Source organism: Delphinus delphis, chromosome 8, assembly GCF_949987515.2.
Source record: "Delphinus delphis chromosome 8, mDelDel1.2, whole genome shotgun sequence".
In the NCBI taxonomy this organism is placed as follows: Eukaryota; Metazoa; Chordata; class Mammalia; order Artiodactyla; family Delphinidae; genus Delphinus; species Delphinus delphis.
This window is the reverse complement of record NC_082690.1, coordinates 71,963,058-71,985,122: the sequence shown is the minus strand read 5'-3', so window position 1 is coordinate 71,985,122 and position 22,065 is coordinate 71,963,058. Positions and strand designations below refer to the sequence as shown.

General features: G+C 35.9%; 1 protein-coding gene across 5 annotated transcripts in view; it reads left to right on the top strand.

The window, feature by feature from the left end:
• The window catches only part of PIK3C2A (phosphatidylinositol-4-phosphate 3-kinase catalytic subunit type 2 alpha), a 110,521-nt gene that overhangs the window by 79,920 nt on the left and 8,536 nt on the right, over positions 1-22,065 (top strand). For 2 of the 5 annotated variants that reach the window (XM_060018561.1, XM_060018562.1), the window contains exons 20-32: positions 2,868-2,972; positions 6,755-6,847; positions 8,115-8,244; positions 10,749-10,885; positions 12,347-12,516; positions 13,282-13,438; positions 14,123-14,232; positions 15,890-16,097; positions 17,277-17,401; positions 18,324-18,441; positions 18,533-18,605; positions 18,940-19,049; positions 19,137-19,262. In XM_060018561.1, the coding sequence (XP_059874544.1) occupies positions 2,868-2,972; positions 6,755-6,847; positions 8,115-8,244; positions 10,749-10,885; positions 12,347-12,516; positions 13,282-13,438; positions 14,123-14,232; positions 15,890-16,097; positions 17,277-17,401; positions 18,324-18,441; positions 18,533-18,605; positions 18,940-19,049; positions 19,137-19,262 (1,662 nt within the window). Of the gene's footprint in view, positions 1-2,867; positions 2,973-6,754; positions 6,848-8,114; positions 8,245-10,748; positions 10,886-12,346; positions 12,517-13,281; positions 13,439-14,122; positions 14,233-15,889; positions 16,098-17,276; positions 17,402-18,323; positions 18,442-18,532; positions 18,606-18,939; positions 19,050-19,136; positions 19,263-20,708; positions 20,893-20,922; positions 21,786-22,065 lie in introns of those variants that run through there. The other 3 variants (XR_009520394.1, XM_060018558.1, XM_060018560.1) reach the window with 3 other exon arrangements.

The window sequence follows — 22,065 nt, the reverse complement described above, 5'->3', positions numbered from 1 at the left end:
TGATCAAAATTGTTCTCTTGAGTTTCTTTTTCACTATTTTGCTTTTTAACATTTTTGTAATTGTAAAGGTAATAGAAGTATGAATTGATGCTAATGTTTAAGAAGTCCAAATGAATAAATTTATGGATTAAAAAATTAGGACTTTTCCAGTTTCATTTTCTCCCTGTAGGTATCTTGTTCACAGTTTGCTTTATGTCCTGCTTGGTCATTTTATATGACTTTACACATATATACATGTATATATACAAATGTTTGGAGTTAAAAATTTTTTATAGAAACGTATGTTATTTTTTAACTAGACTTCATTATTTTAACCACTTTAAGGTGTACAGTCCAGTGGCTGTTATTGATAGTACATTCACAGTGTTGTGCAACCACCATCACTGTCTAATTCCAGAACATTTTCATCACAACAGAAAGCAATCCTGCACCCACTAACCCTTTACTTCTTATTCCCCTCTCCTCCCAGGTCCTGGTGAGAACTAATCTGCTTTCTGTCTCTATGGACTTACCTATTCTGGACATTTCATATAAATGGAATCATGCAACATGTGGCCTTTTGTGTCTGATTTCTTTCACTTAACCTAATGTTTTCAAGGTTCATCCATATTTTAGCATGTGTATTTATGGCTGAACAATGTTCCATTGTATAGATAATAGCATATTTTGTTTATCCATTCATCAGTTGGTGGACATTGGGCTTGTTTCTATTATTTGACCACTAATGAATAGTGCTGCTATAAATATTTGTGTATAAGTTTTTGTTTGAACATCTGTTTTCACTTTACCTAGGAGTAGAATTAGTGTATCATATAGTAATTCTATGTTTTTTGAAACTGTTACCCGAAGTAGCTGCACCATTTTATAATTCCAGTATAACACTAGTAATGTATGAGGATTCCAGTATCTCCATATCACCACCAAAATTTGTTATTTTCCGTTTTTTTAAACTGTAGTCATCTTAGTGGATGTGAAGTAGTATCTGTAGTATCTCATGGTGGTTTTGATTTGCATTTCCCTAATGACTAATGATTTGGGGCACATTTTCATGTGTTTGTTGGCCATTTGTATATCTTCTTTGGAGAAATTTCTTTTCTAAGTCCTTTTTAATTGGTTTGTCTTTTTGTTGTTGAATTGTTGGAGTTCTTTATGTATTCTAGATACTAGACCCCTATCAGATGTACTGTTTGCAAATATTTTCTCCCATTCTGTGTATCATCTTTCTATTTCCTTCATAATGTCCTTTGATGCACAAAACTTTTACATTTTATGGTCTAACTTATTTTTTTGTTGTTGTTGCTTGTGCTTTTACTAGTGTGTCCAAGAATTTGTTGTCAAATAGAAGGTCACAATGAGGTACACCTTTGTTTTCTTCTAGTAGTTTTATAGGTTCACTCTTAAAAAGTCTTTGATCCATTTTGAGTTTCTTTTTTTTTTTTAATATTCTATGAGCTAAGGGTCCAACTTCATTCTTTTACATGTGGTTATCCAGTTGTTGCTGCACCATTTGCTGAAGAGACTATTTTTTCCTGTTGAATGATCTTGGCACCCTAGTTGAAAATCAGTTGACCATAGTTATATGGGTTTATTTCTGGACTCTGAATTCTATTCCATTGATCTGTATGCCCCTCCTTATGCTATACTGTTTTTATTACTATAGCTTTGTAGTAGGTTTTGAAATCAGGAATTTGAGTCCTCCAACTTTTACTTTTTCAAGATTGTTTTGGCTGTTTGGAAGTCCCTTACAATTCTATGTGAATTTAGTATCAGCCTGCCCATTTCTGCAATAAAGGCAGTTGGAGTTTTGATAAAGATTGTGTTGAATCTGTATATCGATTTGGGAAATGTTGCAGTCTTAATAATATTAAGTCTTACAGTTCATGAACATGGGATATCTTTTCATTTATTTAGATCTTTAATTTCTTTCAGCAATTTTTTTTTTTGTAAACTGCTTTTTTTCTTTTTTACTTTATGTTGGAGAATTCATGTAAGTACATATAGTTACACTTCATGTTTCTTAATGAGTACATGGTATTACATGGTATTACAAGGTATCTTAGCAAAAATTATGCACTATTACCTCTATGTAGGTTGTTTATACATTTTTCTTTTCCCAGACGGTTCTGTGATGAATTTTAATATATAAGTGTTTGCCCCTTTGCTAGTATTTTTTTTCCTTTTTTTTAAAACATCTTTATTGGAGTATAATTGCTTTACATTGTTGTGTTAGTTTCTGCTGTATAACAAAGTGAATCAGCTATACATATACATATATCCCCATATCCCCTCCCTCTTGCATCTCCCTCCCACCCTCCCTATCCCACCCCTCTAGGTGGTCACAAAGCACTGTGCTGATCTCCCTGTGCTATGCAGCTGCTTCCCACTAGTGCTAGTATTTCTTCATAGGATATTCCTACAGATGAAATAATTGAATCAAGAGCTTTGTATATTTTTAGTTATAATAGTTTATATTAGATTGCAATAACAAAACAAAACTTACCAGTATACACCTCCCTCGCCACCAGTAGATTATGAAAGTATCTGTTTCCCACCTTGTTGCCAGCACTGGATGTTATCTTAAATTTTTTGTCTCTTAGATAAAAATTGGCGTCTCGTTATTGCTTAATTTCTATTTGTTAGTGAGTATTAACTAATATGTTAAATATAACCCTATGTAATTCCCCCCTATGTTTATAGCCTTTGCTATAATTTTAATTTTTATAGTAAAAATTAACTCTCTTTAGCAACTTTTTTGACCATTTGACAATTGGGCATTTAAAAAATTGGGTCCATATCATATTTATGTTGTCATATAAAAAGGTCTTCATTTTCATTATGTACTTAACAGTATCGGTTTCTTTTCATAGGTTGTCCTCCAAAGGAGTATGGAACGAGTACAGTCCTTTTTTCTAAGAAATAAATGCCGTCTCCCTCTCAATCCAAGTCTTGTGGCAAAAGAATTAAATATTAAGGTGACATACAATGCTTATAAGTTCATATTACATTTTCAAATAATGTGTAGGAAGAAGGCAAATGGGCAGGTATGCTTAAGGCAAATGCAGATAATATCTGCATAGGTTGGTTATAAGTACTTATGGATGTATGTTTGTGTAAGATACATATTTATCTCAGTATATTCTTATCTAATCACCATTCCTGAAAGAAAAAGCAGTGTAAAATTATTCACTGCCTTGAAATTATTTTTTGCTATGGTGTAATAGCTGCATATGTTGTAATTCCAGTGGTAAAAGTACCCAGTCACAGGTAGGCAGTTTTTTTCCTCTCTTGTGAATGGCCAGGTGGAGTCTTCCAAGGTTTATAACACTTCTTAGAGTCATCAAAAAGTAGTTGTAATCATCAAAATTGAGTTAACTATATTTTTAATTGGACTAATAGTAACACAAATAGTGGATTTTTCTCTAACATGAGTTCAGCAAAAGCAGCCAATTAATTCAGCCATTAGTGTCTGTGATTTTGAAAGTCTAGGGTGCAACTATCCATAAAGGAGTCTTACATTTAATTTTTTTAAATTGACATATGGCTACTCTTCATTGAAATACTGCGTTGGCCAAAAAGTTCATTTGGTTTTTTTCCGTATGATGGCTGTAGTAGCGCTTAGTTGTCTTTAACTTCATGTGAAACAATTTTCTTAGATTGTATTGTGACAGCTGTCATATCAGCGAGCATTTAAAAAAAAACATCAAAATTGGTGAATTTTTGTGTAGCCGTTTTAATATTGAAGATGGAAGAAAAACAACATTTTTGGCATATTCTTCATTATTTCAAGAAAGGTAAAAACACTACTGAAATGCAAAAAGAGATTTATGTGGTATATGGAGAAGGTGCTGTGACTGATAGAACGTGTCAAAAGTGGTTTGCAAAGTTTCGTGCTAGAGATTCTCGCTGGATGATGCTACATGGTCGGGTAGACCAGTTGAAGTCGATAGCGATCAAATCAAGACTGTAATTGAGAACAATCAACGTTATACCACGTGGGAGACAGCCGACATACTCAAAATATCCAAATCAAGCGTTGAAAATCATTTGCACCAGCCTGGTTATGTTCATTGCTTTGATGTTTGGGTTCCACTTAAGTTAAGCGAAAAAAATCTTCTTTTTTTTAATAGATGCATTTATTTATTTACTTTTTTTTGGCTGCATTGGGTCTTCGTTGCTGCACATGGGCTTTCTCTAGTTGTGGTGAGCAGGGGCTGCTCTTTGTTGTGGTGTGCAGGCTTCTTGTTGCAGTGGCTTCTCTTGTTGCGGAGCACGGGCTCTAGGCACGTGGGCTCAGTAGTTGTGGCTTGTGGGCTCTAGAGCACAGGCTCAGTAGTTGTGGCGCACGGGCTTAGTTGCTCCGCAGCATGTGGGATCTTCCTGGACCAGGGTTCGAACCTGTGTTCCCTGCATTGGCAGGCAGATTCTTAACCACTGTGCCACCAGGGAAGTCCGAAAAAAATCCCTGACTGTATTTCTGCATGCAATTCTCTGCTTAAACGTAATGAAAATGTTTCTTTTTTTTTTTTCTGACAAAAAAATCATTTATAACCTCCCCATGCACATAAAATGACTGGATACACTTTGGTTTATATGCTTTCAGGCTTTTTCTAGTTACATGAACTATGTTTTTATAAAAATAAGCCCTTACTATATGAACTATTTTGTAACTTACTTTTTTAAAAATTTAAATTAATTATTTTTATACGGTAGGTTCTTATTAGTTATCTGTTTTATACATATTAGTGTATATATGTCAATCCCCATTTCCCAATTTGTTTTTTGAAAACAAATTGTGACAGGAGATGAAAAGTGGATACTGTACAATAATGTGGAATGGAAGAGATTGTGGGGTAAGCAAAATGAACCACCACAAACCACAGCAAGGGCCAGTCTTCATCCAAAGAAGGTGATGTTGTATATATGGTGGGATTGGAAGGGAGTCCTCTGTTATGAGCTCCTTCTGGAAAACCAAACGATTAATTCCAACAAGTACTACTTCCAATTAGACCAATTGAAAGTGGTACTCGACGAAAAGCATCCAGAATTAGTCAACAGAAAATGCATAATCTTCCATCAGGATTATGCAAGACCGCATCATGTTTCTTTGATGACCAGGCAAAAACTGTTACAGCTTGGCTGGGAAGTTCGGACTCATCCGCCATATTCACCAGACATTGCACCTTCGGATTTCCATTTATTTCAGTCTTTACAAAATTCTCTGAGTGGAAAAAATTTCAATTCCCTGGAAGACTGTAAAAGGCACCTGGGGGCTTCCCTGGTGGCACAGTGGTTTAGAATCCGCCTGCCAATACAGGGGACACAGGTTCGAGCCCTGGTTTGGGAAGATCCCACATGCCACGGAGCAACTAAGCCCGTGTGCTACAACTACTGAGCTTGTGCTCTAGAGCCCGCAATCCACATCTAGTGAGCCCAAGTGCCACAACTACTGAAGCCGGTGCGTTGAGCCTGTGCTCCGCAACAAGAGAAGCCACTGCAGTGAGAAGCCCACGCACTGCAACGAAGAGTAGCCCCCACTCACTGCAAGTAGAGAAAGCCTGCGCACAACGCAGCCAAAAATAAAATAAATAAATTTATATTAAAAAAATACTGTATAAAAAAATGCACCTGGAACAGTTCTTTGCTCAAGAAGTTGAAAAGTTTTGGGAAGATGGAATTATATAGTTGCCTGAAAAATGGCAGAAGGTGGTGGAACAAAATGGTGAATGTGTTGTTCAAAAAGTTTTTGGTGAAAATGAAAAATGTGTCTTTTGTCTTTACTTAAAAACCGAAGGAGGGCTTCCCTGGTGGCGCAGTTGTTGAGAGTCTGCCTGCTAATGCAGGGGACACGGGTTTGAGCCTTGGTCTGGGAAGATCCCACATGCCGCGGAGCAGCTGGGCCCGTGAGCCACAACTACTGAGCCTGCGCATCTGGAGCTTGTGCTCCGCAACAAAAGAGGCCGTGATAATGAGAGGCCCGCGCATCCCGATGAAGAGTGGCCCCCACTTGCCACAACTAGAGAGGGCACTCGCACAGAAATGAAGACCCAACACAGCCCAAAATAAATAAATTAATTTAAAAAAAAAAGATCAGCAAGTAGCTCATTCTCATTAAAAAACAAACAAACAAAAAAACCGAAGGAACTTTTTGGCCAACTCAATATAAGAGTGGGTGCTTGAGCTGTATAATTATGTCACTGGAGGTGGGGGGGGTTACATTTACCCCTTGGATTTTGTTTGCTGTTTCCTTTAAATTGCTCTCGCTCTCTTAAATTAGTTTTTTAGCCAGTTTAATTTTAATATTAGACTTGATCTTTGCTAATGAAATTGTTTAATTTAGTGTCACTATTTGATCCCATGGCTAATGATTAATTTTACTAGTACCATGAATAGAAGTAGAGATCTCATTCCAAATCTTACTGATTTAGAGGAAAGATAAGCATATACAAAATTTTGTGCTTTGTTGAAGGATTATAACACTTTTAAAGTGTCATAATATTTCAAATTTTTAATGGCTTTTGTCTCAAGTTTTTAAGGTATTGCTTCTCTGCTTAGACAATGTGTTATGTTTAAGTTTCAAAAAGTATCTTTATATACCTCTTATCTGCCAGATAATCTAAGAAGCAGCTCACGTGCGTTATTTCATTTGCCCTAATTCAAAGGAAAAAGTGAAAGGAGAAATGCCTTGGACAAAAAAAAATTTTTTTTAAGTTTTTATTTCAGTGTTATTCTAATGCTTAACATATTGTATTTGTAGTCATGTTCCTTCTTCAGTTCTAATGCTGTGCCCCTGAAAGTCACAATGGTGAATGCTGATCCAATGGGGGAAGAAATTAATGTCATGTTTAAGGTGAGCAGAGAAAGGTGATTTTGTTTTTTGGTAATTTAAAAATTCTTTTCTCAAATTCCTTTTTCAAAATTGCAACAGTAATTTTGTTTATTTAGAATTTAATTAAATTGAATAACTGTGAAAAATTATTACTGAGATAAACTGTTCCCAAATGGATTTGGTAATAAATGCAACTCTGGGCTAGAGCTGCTATATATGGCCATGCTAGTTAAGTGTTAGTACATCATAACTCTAGGTAATGCCTTTCACCTGGAGGTGAAATGGTATGCCCTAGAGACGTGCAGGGCAATATTGCAAAACTATGAGAGGGGCACTCTTTTTGGAAACGTGTAACTTACCTGTGGGAAGCAGCAGGAGTAGAGTACTTTAGAGTAATCTATTACCAGTCAAAGTTTTGTGTGTTGTGATCACAATTAGTATTACTTTTAAGAAAGAGTGGAGAGTTTTAGTTAATTCAGTGAGTTCATTTAGTGGAGGTTCATCAAGCTAGCTTCTCTTGAACCACCTTTGATATGTCTATAGCAAGTTCCCATATACTCAGATCTGGTTTTAGATTCCATTTTATTGTGTTGATGTATTTGCCTTTTCCTAAAACAGTATCATCTGTTTGAATACAGTAATTTTATATGTTGTAATATTTGTTAAGGCAAATCACCTCTTTTTTTCCATAATTTTCTTGGCCAGTCTCAAAAATGTATTCATCATTATGTGTTTTAAACTTATCCAATTTAAAAAGAAAATGAAAACTTGATGTGATCCAGCTAGAATTCATTTGGGGAGAGCTAACTTTTTTTTAAGTAAACTTTTAATTTGAGATCATTGTATATTGAAGTTTGCAGTTCACTGTAGTTCATTTTAAGAAATTACACAGAAATCCTATATACCCTTTACTCAGTTTCCCCCAATGGTAACATCTTGCAAAACTGTTCTACAATATTGCAGTTAGGATGTTGACATTGATACAGTCAAGATATGAAATATTTCGATCAACACAAAGATCTTCCATATTGCCCTTTTAAAAAATTGAACATAATTCACATACCATAAAACCCAACCTTTTAAAGTGTACAGATCAGGAAACTGAGACATGAAGAGGTTAAGTAACTTTCTGTAGAATGCTGCAGAAGAATAAAAATGTGGTTCTGTTCATCTTATTCTTTACTCTTTTCACTATTCCCTCCTCCCCACACCCCCCCTCTTTTATTATAGGTAACCTATTAAGTCTTTTGGAAATGTACAAGTTTCATTTTGTTTCCTTGATTTCAAGGTTGGTGAAGATCTTCGGCAAGATATGTTAGCTTTACAAATGATAAAGATTATGGACAAGATCTGGCTTAAAGAAGGGCTAGATCTGAGGATGGTAATTTTCAAATGTCTCTCAACTGGCAGAGATCGAGGTAAATATGTTAGCTATGTCTTATTTTATTCCTTGAATTTAGCTCAGAGTGCACCTGCTCTAAGGGTCCTGGTGCTGGTACACTATGATCTCAGCCTTATCACTTTCCTTTCATAGGTAAGGATGTGCAGACTTTATCTTGTCAAAACGAAATCAGGTCAGGGACTTCCCTGGTGGTGCAGTGGTTAAGATTCCAGGCTTCCACTGCAGGGGGCATAGGATACGTCCCTCGTCGGGGAAGTTCTGCGTGCCGCACGGTATGGCCAAAAAAAGGGAAATTAAGTCAGTTTAAGAATTCTTGCTGGTTTTATATAGTAACTCAATGAGTAGCCCTAATAAATGCTTGCATGACAATAAGTTTTATAAGATGGAAGTCACTTTATCAAGCAAGATTCCTTATTCATCAACAAGAGCCTACCATTTCACTGGATTAGTTTTTCTGTCACTATACTTATTTCATATAGTTGAACTCTTCTTTCTTCTTATGGAATTCTATGTAACTTTGTAGGCAGTCAACTCCCTCTTTTTTTTATGTTGTTTCTAATGGTTGAGTGCTTACTTTGTGATTTGCCCTGTGCTAAAGCTTTTCACTCGTGTTATCTCACTGTGTCGTTATTTTTCAAATGAAAAATCACATTCACATCCTCTGTGAAGTTGTTTTTTTTTTTGCGGTACGCGGGCCTCACTGCTGTGGCTTCTCTGGTCGCGGAGCACAGGCTCCGGATGCGCAGGCCCAGCAGCCACGGCCCACGGGCCCAGCTGCTCTGCGGCATGTGGGATCCTCCTGGACCGGCGCACAAACCCGCGTCCCCTGCATCGGCAGGTGGACTCCCAACCACTGCGCCACCAGGGAAGCCCCTTTGTGAAGTTTTTAACAAACACCTTAGTCTATAGTAATCCTCCCTTCTCCAGACTCAGCAGTTGTCTTTAATACTTACCACACATTGCGTCATCTCTGCTGGATTGATTTTAAGTTCCCTCAGGGGATGGTAGTACTTTGTATATTTATGAACGTTTATCCACTGTTTTGTACACAGTAATTTCTACATGTGTATGTTTGATAATGAAATTAGAAATTTGTATATTAAAAATTTGATTAAACATACTCATAGAATCAAGATGCAGGTATTCATTGAAAAAGGATGTCACTGTGAACTATAAACCAGATAATGTAACCAAAACAACACGAAGGATCCAAATGAGTTCACTCTGCCATGTGTGACCAGTCTACTAGGATTACAGCCTGACCCTGCATGCTTTCTTTTGGGATGGCCTGGAGGACTGGGCCTTCTTGATTATTTCCAGTCCTTTCTTCAAAGCAGGTCTCTGTGTCTGTATCTTTTATTTTGATAACAGCACATCTCCTTGATTTGTTAAAATATATAAAACTAATTTTTAAAATACATAAAAATATATGCACAGAGTAAAATATCCATATAGCATGTAATAGAATAAATTGGAATGTAAATCTTAGTTTTCTCCCACACCTCCTAGGCAGCCTGCTCTCAAAATATAACTGCTTACATAGCTTTCTGAGACTATGTTTTTATTCTTTTTTAAAAATGTTTTTGGCCACACCACACGGCACACGGGATCTTAGTTCCCCAACCAGCGATCGAACCCGTGCCCCCTGCAGTGGAAATGCAGAGTCCTAACCACTGGACCACCAGGGAATTCCCTTTCTGAGACTATTTTGTATATATTCCAACATGCATAATACTTTCTTTTAAACAAAAGGTACAGTTCTCTATGTGGATTTTGTCTTTAAAAACATATTTTTGAGATTTTTCTACCTAAGCACAGCATTTACATTTCAGTAAGGAAGACAAAACATGTACTTGAGACTCAAACATATCACAAAGACAATCTTCATCTGTTCTTCCCTTTGAAAGGGCTTAATGTACTCTGAAACACTCTTATATTGCCCAAGTACATGACTAGAGAAAGTTTTTTGTGCAAAATGGGACAGCATATATCTTGTAAGTAACTTTATTGATGAGGTCAGTATTATCTAGTTTGCAGTTAAAGTTGTTATTCTTATTCTTTGTGTGGGTAGCACATGGATGTACAGACAAAGTCTGAAATAGTCAAATTCAATTTTATATCTTGGGTACTTTTTTTTTTTTTTTTTTTTTGCGGTATGCGGGCCTCTCACTGTTGTGGCCTCTCCCGTTGTGGGGCACAGGCTCCGGACGCGCAGGCTCAGTGGCCATGGCTCACGGGCCTAGCTGCTCCACGGCATGTGGGATCTTCCCGGACCGGGGCACGAACCCGTGTCCCCTGCATCAGCAGGCGGACTCTCAACCACTGTGCCACTAGGGAAGCCCTATATCTTGGGTACTTATGAAAATAAAAAATAATTTTGATTTCTCACATTTTCTAGCATGGGCTGCCAGAGTTGACTTTTTTTTTAAATGTTGATTGTTAGCTGGTATCTTATATCAAACATCAAAAGCTATAAATTTGGGGGACATTTTCACATATCTTAATATTTTGTTTTTAAAGGCATGGTGGAGCTAGTTCCTGCTTCAGATACCCTCAGGAAAATCCAAGTGGAATATGGTGTGACTGGATCCTTTAAAGATAAACCACTTGCAGAGTGGCTGAGGAAATACAATCCCTCTGAAGAGGAATATGAAAAGGTGATTAGCTAGTCTCTGTATTCTAAATTACCGTCAAAAATGTGTTACATAGGTCTTAAGTGCTTTCATTTTCCAGCTCTGATGACTAGTCATTTAGTTTAAGTTGTGAATTTTTCTCAGTTTTAATGAGATCCTAGTTTATGTCAAATCATTAATGTATCGTATTTACAGATAGATACGTACAAATGCTATCTGTTGACCTGTGAAAGTAAAGCAGAGGAATTTTGTTCTTTGTTGGTCTTTTACACTATTTAAGAGCTCTCCCTTTTCTTAATTCTTCGTGGTTTGGGGAAAGAAGCTAATATTTGTTTACAGTAATATTGGCTCTGTGATTCTGAATAAGTTATTTGACCCAAAATAATTGTCAAGTAACATACTTTGAATGGCTTTCATGCACTTGGCTCTTCTGTGTGCTTTGCTAAATAAGAGGGAATATAACATAGTGGAATCTCGTTGCCTGGGTTTGAATCTTGGCTCTGCTACTTAACAGTGATGTGATCTTGGGCGAATAATCTTTCTGTTTTTGTTTCTCTCATACGTAAAATAGCAGTAATAATAGTATTTACATCATGTTTTGTTGTGGCATTTTAAATAAGTTTAATATGTACATACACACACACATATACTCTGGTGTGTGTATAGAAAGAGACTAGTGCAATGCCTGGTTTTGTGATAAGTGCTGTGTAAACATATGCTGTTATCGTCATCATCATCATCACCACTAAAGATTTCTAGGGGGTTATGGAATAAAATTAATCACATGGACCTGTAGAGCCACATGACTGTTCCGTTCAGAAATGTAGTATCTTGAGAATAAACTAAATGCATGTGCTTTAGTATTTGCTTTACAAATACTCATTGTATACAACTTGTATCCTTCTTTGTGATATTATATTATTAATTTAATCCCCAGGACAGGCAGGACTAAAGTGAAAGAAAGTCTTCCATCTTTGAGAAACTTGCAGATGACACATAAGGAGTCACTAAATGGACAACAAGACACATTCATTATATTATTGGATGTTTAAAGATATAAGCTTACTTTCTTTACACATGCCATTCCTACAAGCCAAAAAAGGGGAAAAAATATTCCTTTATTTAGATTAATCTTTGTCCCAATGTTACCACTTGCGGTAAGTAGCAGAGCCTGTGAAGAGCAGGGTTCCACAAACATGATGCTTAAAAGACGGTCAAAGGCAGAGTGTACCCTAAGTAGGGACTGACAGGATCTCTACCTGTTTGTTGAAAGACAAAAGCTAGAGAGAAGGGGCAATAACCACTTTTAGAAGGGTGTTTGCTTTTAAAAAAACTGGCTTCTGCTACCATAACCCAGTTTACAAGCTATTGAGAAAGTGAATTATAATAGTGTTTTCAACAAGTGATAAATTACTTTAATCTTTGTTACCCTGCCTCCTTTAAAAATAATCTTTTTCCTAAGATAATTCTGTATCTTTATTATAGGCTTCTGAGAATTTTATCTATTCTTGTGCTGGATGCTGTGTAGCCACCTATGTTTTAGGTATCTGTGATCGACACAATGACAATATAATGCTTCGAAGCACAGGACACATGTTTCACATTGACTTTGGAAAGTTTTTGGGCCACGCACAGATGTTTGGTAGCTTCAAAAGGTACTAATATTGTTATTATTGCTAAAGAAAATAGAGGCACTTCCTATTTCACAAGTTAATGTCCCCAACTATTACATATAAAATAAGCTACAAGGATATACAACACAGGGAATATAGCCAGTTTTATAACTATAAATGGAGTGTAATCTTTAAAAATTGTGAATCACTATATTATACATGTAACATATAATATTGTATATCAACTACAATTTTAAAAAATCAACTTCAAAAAAAAACCAAGTTAATGCCCCAAACTTTGCTTTTTTTCTTGCTGTTCTTTGCCTTGTAGCTCCCTTTGAGCGTAACTAGGGATGAAAAAGGCTCTAAAAGATGACTTTACCATGTAACAGAAAGAATGAGTATGTGTGTGTAACCTTTGAAATGAGTTAAGGTGTATTTTATTTTATCTAGTTAGTGGTACCTATTAGAAATGTTCCCATTTATATAATGGCAACGAGTACAAATTTTTTCTCTATATTTGTTTGTAACTAATATTTGATCTCTGTTTGGCTGTGGGTGGATTGATAAATATCACCTTGGAAATATATATAAATTCTACCTAAATAATGAGATTATATGATGGCTTTCCTGGGGAAATGTGAATTTTTAAGAATTATGCAAATTCAGAACTGCCTGATACTAAGTTACCCACTTAGAAACTGCTATGGCTCAGATAGCTTTAGTTCAATAGCCATGTAATAGCAATAGCACTTATTTGAATATCTTCTGTAAATAATATTTTGTATGTACTTTCTTTTTAAATAGGGATCGGGCTCCTTTTGTGCTGACCTCTGATATGGCATATGTCATTAATGGGGGTGAGAAGCCCACCATTCGTTTCCAGTTGTTTGTGGACCTCTGCTGTCAAGCCTACAACTTGATAAGAAAGCAAACAAACCTCTTTCTTAACCTGCTTTCACTGGTAACTCTGTTCTTTACAAGCATTTAATTAATTTTAAATGAATGGTTCTGTGTTTCAGTATCTAAAAATAGATATTTTGTGATTTTTGGAATATAATTTATTGTAGTTTCAAGTGTCATATTATTACCGAAATATTTTAAAATTGCTGCCATGTGAAATATGCCAGACACCATTTATATAAAATAAAAAAATAAGTCACTAGATAGAGTGGGTACCCTGGGGATGAGTAGTAATAGTAACTGGAAGGGACCCTGAGAGTATCATCTGGGATACTGGTAAATGTTTTATGTCTTAATCTGGATGTATTCAAATTTTGGACATTCATTAAGCTGTGCTTTTAAGATTTCCGTGCTTTTCTGGTTGTATATTAAGTAAAAACAAACCAAAAAAAACCCCTATGATTATTGTGACTGAAATTGATGTAGAAACAGAGGACTACACAAAAGACCTGGATTTCACAGCGTTTATTCCATAAACTGGCTGTGACTTGCAACAATTGATCTTCTTGGCCAAGATTTTTCTTATTTATGAGAGAATCAGTCCCTAAAACACTAACAGACTCTTTAAAACTGTGATTGTTTTGGTTTGTTTGCTTTATTTCTGATTACTTGGCCAGCTTTTAGGGAGGGGTGAGGAACAGACTTTTAAAAAATTTAACTCACAAACCTTTTATCCTTTCTAAAGATGATTCCTTCAGGGTTACCAGAACTTACAAGTATTCGAGATTTGAAATATGTTAGAGATGCACTTCAACCCCAAACTACAGATGCAGAAGCTACAATTTTCTTTACTAGGTAAGGTATATTTAAGTATATTAGAGAAGGCACACACTGTTTAACCTTGATTTGTTTTCCTTAGTTTAAACAAATGCTATATATCAAAATTCTGACTTATAGGAAAAAATTGTGATTCACAGTACTAGCAAATAGGTTTATCAAAAGTTTATTTACTGAATAAATGTGAAGCATCGGCAATAGCACTTTAAAAAATACATTTATTTCAGGAATTCCCTGGAAGTCCAGTGGTTAGGACTCGGTGCTTTCACTGCAGTGGCCTGGGTTCAATCCCTGGTTGGGGAACTAAGATCCAGCAAGCCGTGTGGCGTGGCCAAAAAAAAAAATTTACTTCTCTCAAAATATCATCTTGGGGCTTCCCTGGTGGCGCAGTGGTTGAGAGTGCGCCTGCCAATGCAGGGGACGCGGGTTCATGCCCCGGTCCGGGAAGATCCCACGTGCCATGGAGCGGCTGGGCCCGTGAGCCATGGCCTCTGAGCCTGCGCATCCGGAGCCTGTGCTCCGCAATGGGAGAGGCCACAACAGTGAGAGGCCTGCGTACCGGGGGAAAAAAAAAAAAGATCTCAAGTTTTATTTAGTATATGATTTCAATTCTAAACATCCCATTTATGAATCATTTCTGCAAAACATATTTTCTACAGTATCACATACAAGGTTTTTTTCTAAAATGATATCTCTACTAATGTATTTTTCAGGATTCTGCCATAACAATTTTCATGGATACCATAAGTGCTTAAAACAGTGAACTCTGGGTCACTGCTGTAGTAAATTGTTGTTATATGACGTAGTACTTGAAACACATATACCAATAAGTGGCATTTGAACTTGTGATTATTACTTTAGAAGCAGATCTTCCTGGCAAATATGTTCTAAAGGTCTGGTGACCAGGTTGGTCACAGACTAGTGGTACCACCTCATTAAACGCCACAGCAGGGAGGAGCACATGAGCTCATATTCTTTTCTTTCCTTTTTCTCTTGCCTTCTTCCTCTCAGTGGAGAAGAGGTAGAAAACACTGGACTGGACTTCCCTAGTCTCAAGAGTCTGGGCTGAATTGAATTGAAGGAAGCTGACTTTTATATAGCCTTCCAAACTAATCCTGATAATTTAGGTATTGATGGGTTTTGTTTTGTTTTTTTGAGATTTGTTGGCTCCCCTGGGCAAAACTATAAAGCAGGCATGTAAGTATTAGTCGGCTTGACCTGCCATAACAATACACCATAAACAAGGTGGCTTAAACAAAGGAAATTAGTCTTCTCATTGTTCTGGAGCCTGGGAAGTCCAAGATCAAGGTGCCAGCCTATTTGCTTCCTGGTGAGGGTTCAAGCTTGAAGATGAAGGAGGGAGGAGAAGAAAAAGGAGGAAGAAAGTCATTCTTATAAGGAGACTAACTCCATAAAGGCCCTGTGGGGTTGGGGCTTTAACATTTGAATTTTGGGGGACACAAACATTCAGTTCCATAGCAAGGCAAAAACTTTTGTGTGAGGTTCCCTGACCTTTACTTTTTGACTCTCTTTTTGATTCTCATTCCTTGACAAAGTGAGAATCTACTCAGTATTTTTAAATGAATAAAAGTGTTTTTCATCTTTTATTGTTAAAATAATTGAGAATGTTTTCTTATGAACTTTAATGTTAACACATTGTCTGATTATCTCATAGGCTGATTGAATCAAGTTTGGGAAGCATTGCCACAAAGTTTAACTTCTTCATTCACAACCTTGCTCAGTTGCGTTTTTCTGGTCTTCCTTCCAATGATGAGCCCATCCTTTCATTTTCACCCAAAACATACTCCTTTAGACAAGATGGTCGAATCAAAGAAGTCTCTGTTTTCACTTACCATAAGAAGTACAACCCAGATAAACATTATGTAAGTTTGGTTCTGTATCTGTAGACACTCATGCGTGCATTATTTTTGTCCTTTCCTACTTACTTCACTGACTCTGCTAAAGTTCAAGCATTTGTTCTTTTCATACTTCTTTCTTCCATGGATGGTCCAAAAATTAATAAGTATACTTGGAGCATCCCTAATTGTTTTTTGGTGTTTATTTCTTGGTAAATTTGCTCCAGAAGCATGAAGGACAAACGATACTCTTCTTTTCAGAGACAAGACTGAAAGGGTGGTGCTATTTTGCTTTTCTCCTTCCTTATCTTCGTTTTTAATTTCAAAGGTAAACCTTGCTCAGTGTAACAAACTCAACCAATATAGAAGCACGTAAAGTAAAAATCTAAGTTCTCATTCCACTCTCCAGGGATGATTATAAAACATGCACATAAAGTTGGGCTTTTTGAACAAAAACAGGATCTTTAGTGTGCTCCCCCCGCCCCAAATAGTATAGCATTATCATCTTTTTTGCTGTTATTTTTGTGCTAATATTTTTGTTGGATAACTTTACAGCACTGTCAGCCTTTAAATTTTTGACAAATTGCTAGATTTTAAAAGTGACTTCACTATTCTTAATAAATTTTTATGTTTACTGAGTATTTTAGGATACCATTTAACTGAATAGTCCATTCTTTCCCCCCAATGATTTATAATGCCACCTTTAAATAAAGTAAGTTTGTATCCCTGAATTTATTTCTGGTCTTCTGCAGATATATCTGACTCTCTGTGCACCAGCATTTTACTCTTTAAGTACTTTATAATATATTGATAGTGTAAATATCCAGTAAGACATGTTTTCCCCCATCTCCCAGTTGCCCTAAGTTTTGCCTTCTCATTTGCTCTCATAAATGAATTAACTTAATATTTTCACTGAAAATGCACTACACTTACAAATTTGGAAGGACATTTATATTTAACCCTAGAAATAGAATGACTTTCACATTCCAGTTCTTATTTATTTAGACAATAGTTAAGAAGGTTACTCTTAGAATGTAGTTAGATATGCTATAAATACCTTGACTTTTATATTTGCTGTTTCCTGTTGGTGACATATATATTGCAAAGTGAAAAGCACTTGGTACATATAATGGTCAAGCTGAAAACTGTCTATCAAGAAAGGTTGTATTATAAATCTAATGTGTCAGGGGTGTGATTTCTTTTCAGATTTACGTAGTCCGAATTTTGAGGGAAGGACAGCTTGAGCCATCATTTGTATTCCGGACATTTGACGAGTTTCAGGAACTTCACAATAAGCTCAGTATTATTTTTCCACTTTGGAAGTTACCAGGGTATGTTCTCATCCTTGTACATTAATCTTGTTTTATAGGAAACAATTTCTTTATTACCAAGTATAGGTCAAAAGCTTTGTGTTAAGCTAGTGTAAGATACTGTACTATGGACCGTGTGCAGCTAATTTTCCTTTGTATCACAAGAGCCTGACACAGTACTAGACATAAGGAACTGAGTTTTTCTTGAATGAATGATTAAGATCTTAAACTTAAAATATGTTTAAGTTTACATGTTTGTGTAAATTTCTAGCTTTCTAAATCACTGCAGGAATAATCTATTACGGCCATATTGAGCTCCTCTGAAAAACAATAAACTGAGGCACTGATCACTAATCAAAATGTTAGTGTTTAGGTTTGTATTTGATACCCTTTGGAAACCTTCAATTCTTAAGGTAGCTAATGACCAGTAGATGTCCTGTGTTGAATTGCTCCCATTCTTCTCAAGATTAGATTTTGAAAATGAGGCAGCAAAGTGGGTATCAGAGTTTATTTCCATGTGCAGTCTCATTTCACCACTGCCACCAAAATAAGCAGAGTTAAGATGAACTTGATTTGAGCCCTGTGGCATTTGTGGATTTTACTGGTATCAATGATAGCTGTGGCTGATTGCATAATGATTATTTTGGAGGATAAGGTCTGCAAATTTGTGAATGATTAATCTTGAGTAGAAATAAGTAGGAAATAAGTAATACATATGCATATTACCAATGTACGTTTTGTACCAAGGTCATAAAAGGATAATATATACCTGAACTGTCTCGTCTCTAGTACTTGGAAAAGAAATCCAAAAATAACTTTATAGTGAATTAAGACTCCACTTTGTATTTAAGTGTATAAAAGAATATTTCTAAGTATTATACTTGATTCTATAAATACTCCCAGATGAAATAATTTAAATTCCACTACTTTTTTTCTTTTGTAGCTTTCCTAATAGGATGGTTCTAGGGAGAACACACATAAAAGATGTAGCAGCCAAAAGAAAAATTGAGTTAAACAGTTATTTACAGAGTTTGATGAGTGCTTCAACGGATGTAGCAGAGGTGACTATCCTAACTGAAAAATAACAACATACTTTTCTGTGCTGCATAGTATTTAAATTAATGAGTCTTTTTTTTTCCTCTTCCACCTTAGTGTGATCTTGTTTGTACCTTTTTCCACCCTTTACTTCGTGATGAGAAAGCTGAAGGAGTAGCTAGGTCTGCCGGTGAGAATATTTTTCTCTTTATTGATAATTCATGACTTCCCTATGACCTGCAAGTCTGTAACTTCTCGATGGATGTGGTAGAGTGACAGTGGGTTACTGTCTGTAAACAGTGAGAATGAGAGGAGGGTATTCTTTCTAAGCCAGTTGATTTCTGGATAAACATAATTTTCCTAATGGAGTGTGATTACTAAAGAAGTGTGTATCAATGTTCTACCAGGTTCTTACCTTCTTTTCTCCAACATGTGATGGTCCTGGAATTAGAGCAAAAACTTTTGTTGCAGCTTGAACCACTGCAAGCAACATAAAATAAAGATGAACATATTTGTATTTTCAGATGCAGGTTCCTTCAGTCCTACTCCAGGCCAAATAGGAGGAGCAGTGAAATTATCTGTCTCTTACCGAAATGGCACTCTTTTCATCATGGTGATGCACATCAAAGACCTTGTGAGTGATTACAAATAATGATGATTGTAGAGGAAACCTATACCTTGGTAGGAAACATTACTGTTAAGGGAATGCTTTTCTTTATAGGTTACTGAAGATGGGGCTGACCCAAATCCGTATGTCAAGACATACCTACTTCCAGATACCCACAAAACATCCAAACGTAAAACCAAAATTTCACGAAAAACTAGGAATCCGACATTCAATGAAATGGTAAGTTAAAATCATTTCTAAAAATTTCCTAGATTTGTTGTTTTAAGATTTTTAATTTTAAGCACTTAAAATTTTTTAGCTATCAGTAGCTGAACTATTTATTGTACTCGTAAGGCAAACCACTAGCAGTCCAATGGTATTTAACAAAATGATGCAGAATTGAACCTTTGATCATAGATCCTTAGGCTTTAAAAAGATCTTAGGGGCCATTATTCAACTACCCTTCTTGTGCTTAAACCCTTTCAAAAAGTGGATGTCTAATCTGTGCTGAAATACTTCCAGGCCATCCAGTTTGTTTTGGGCAGCTCCAACTCTTAGATCATTTTCTTTACTGAGCTGAAATCTTCACTCCCTCTAGTTTGCACCTGTATGTCTCAGTTGTACCTCTTGAAACCACACAAATGCTCTGTTCTTCCTTCTACATGGCAGCCCTTGAGATAACTGAAGTTCAAATGCCCTTCCTCTTTATTCTGTTGAAACATCTTCAGGACCTTTACCTTGGTTTGATAGGAGGTAGTTTCAAAATCATCCTCCTTCTAATTTGTCTTAGTCTGTCAACAACTCTTGCAAAATAGAGTGATCTGAACTGAAAGCAGTAAGCGAAACATCAGCTGAACAGTGGGGAGTAGAACTGTGACTTTGCTGAGCCACTCATGGTCAACTTATAAATTTACTAATCTATTAAAATGCGCTAACCCTTAGTCAACTACTAGTTTGGGATAATAACCACATTTTTTGTGTACATTAACATTATATCCACACAAAAATGTCTGGATAGAGATTTGGAAGCAAATAATTCTGAAGTTTCATCAAGGTTATAAATTTATTAAAACCACAGAATACCCTTTCAGCCCTTTTTAAAAGCATATAAAATGTTTGGAGAAGACCAATTGGTATTCTCAAAAAGTAGTAGAGGCTTTTCTTCTAGTTAGTGTTATACTTTCAAGAAACTGAAATGTGGTCATTTTTTTAGTCCTTTTAGTCAAACAGTGAGAACTAGATTAAGGAGATGTTGCTCAGAAGTTATGGTGAGGCTTTCTTGAAAAGAAAAAAATTGTGTTGCATGCAGTGTTTGAAAGAGAATAACCTTACAACACTCCAGATTTGCTATAAACTACATTTGTAATTGGTGATTTTGCACTGAATTATGGATAATCAGAAATTATCACTTCATGGTATATAAAATCCAACAGAATAAAGACAACAAAAGGAAATTTTAGTCCCTCACTTTCTGTAAAATAGTTACGATTACACTATCCCAACTTGCTTCCTTCTACTCTCTTTTTCTTCCATTCTCTTCCTTCCATTTCTCTTTTAAAGATGATCTATTAAATTATCTTAAGGCAGGCTGCCATGTAATTTTCCTTCCCCATACCTCCATTTCAGAAAAACCATGTTTTTAGTTTTTAGCTAATAATAATTTTCTGCTTTGTGCATTCCTGTCAGACACTCAGAGGAATGATAATACAATCCAAGACTCCTGAAATACAAAATGTGCATCTAAAGTATGATACATATTCTACCAGATGTCATAATCAATGTCATTAGTTGTAGTCACTCTTTGACTAATAATCTCACTTATGTTTTTATGTAAAATAATCCTAGAAACCGGACAAATAAATAATTTGTAATCTGCTGTTTCTTTTTGCCTTTGCTATAGCTTGTGTACAGTGGATATAGCAAAGAAACCCTAAGACAGAGAGAACTTCAGCTAAGTGTACTCAGTGCAGAATCTCTGCGGGAGAATTTTTTCTTGGGTGGAATAACCCTGCCTTTGAAAGATTTCAACTTAAGCAAAGAGACAGTTAAGTGGTATCAGCTGACTGCAGCAACCTATTTGTAAGCTAGTGAATTTCTGAGCTTTGGAAGCAAGAATAGTTATAAACATGTGCAGACACACGTGAACTTTGTATAATATTTTTATACTGGACAGAAATTATAAAGTAAATGTACTTGCTGCATTTCAACACATCTGTTGGACCAACAGTTACTTAACTTTTATGAATTTGTTGACTCCATTGCTGTTTTAAAGTCATTGTATAGAATGCTGTAAATCCTAAACTTAATATATAATAAGTCCTGAAAAAGACTTTGAGTTGGTGAAGGAGTTAATCCTTTCTTGAGTAATAGCTTTAGTGTGGTCTGATAGTATTGTCAGTTCAACCATCTATTTTGCATTGTTTCTTACACAGACATAGCATGTTTGTTTTCCTGTTTTGCACCTTTTACAGCCTTTACCACTGTGTATGTTCACAAACACCAAAGGAGAGGAAAGGTGCAGGGTGTTACCATAAAATGCAGCTGCTATTCACAGGGCTGAAAAGCAAAGCACAAATAATAAATAGTTATGTTAAGAACTACTAAGTAGTTGATAGAAGTAGGGGAAAATAACATTGCTTTTTATTATTCACGTCTTTAAAACCTTTTTCAGAATAAGTGCCAATCACTGAAGTTGTAAATAATGGTGCCTTAACTTCATATGCTTCTCTGGCACTTCATTCTGAGTTTTTTCCTGACTTAATAGTAAGTAGTTTTGACTTCCTTTTTACTAAAGACAAGAAATTAATGTAACTTTACTAATGCTTTTCCCACAGATAGATCATTTTCTGTACTTCAGATGTGTGACTTATTAGTTATTTAAACATCAGCCATTTTATTTGTTTTATGTTTTCGTTGCCCAGTAACTGAATGAGAGTAATCAACATAGATGTACACTATATTCCATCATTCCATTATAATCCTACATTTATTCCCAGGAGGGTGAACTGAAGTTTGGTAATTTTACCTCCATAAATCTACACTC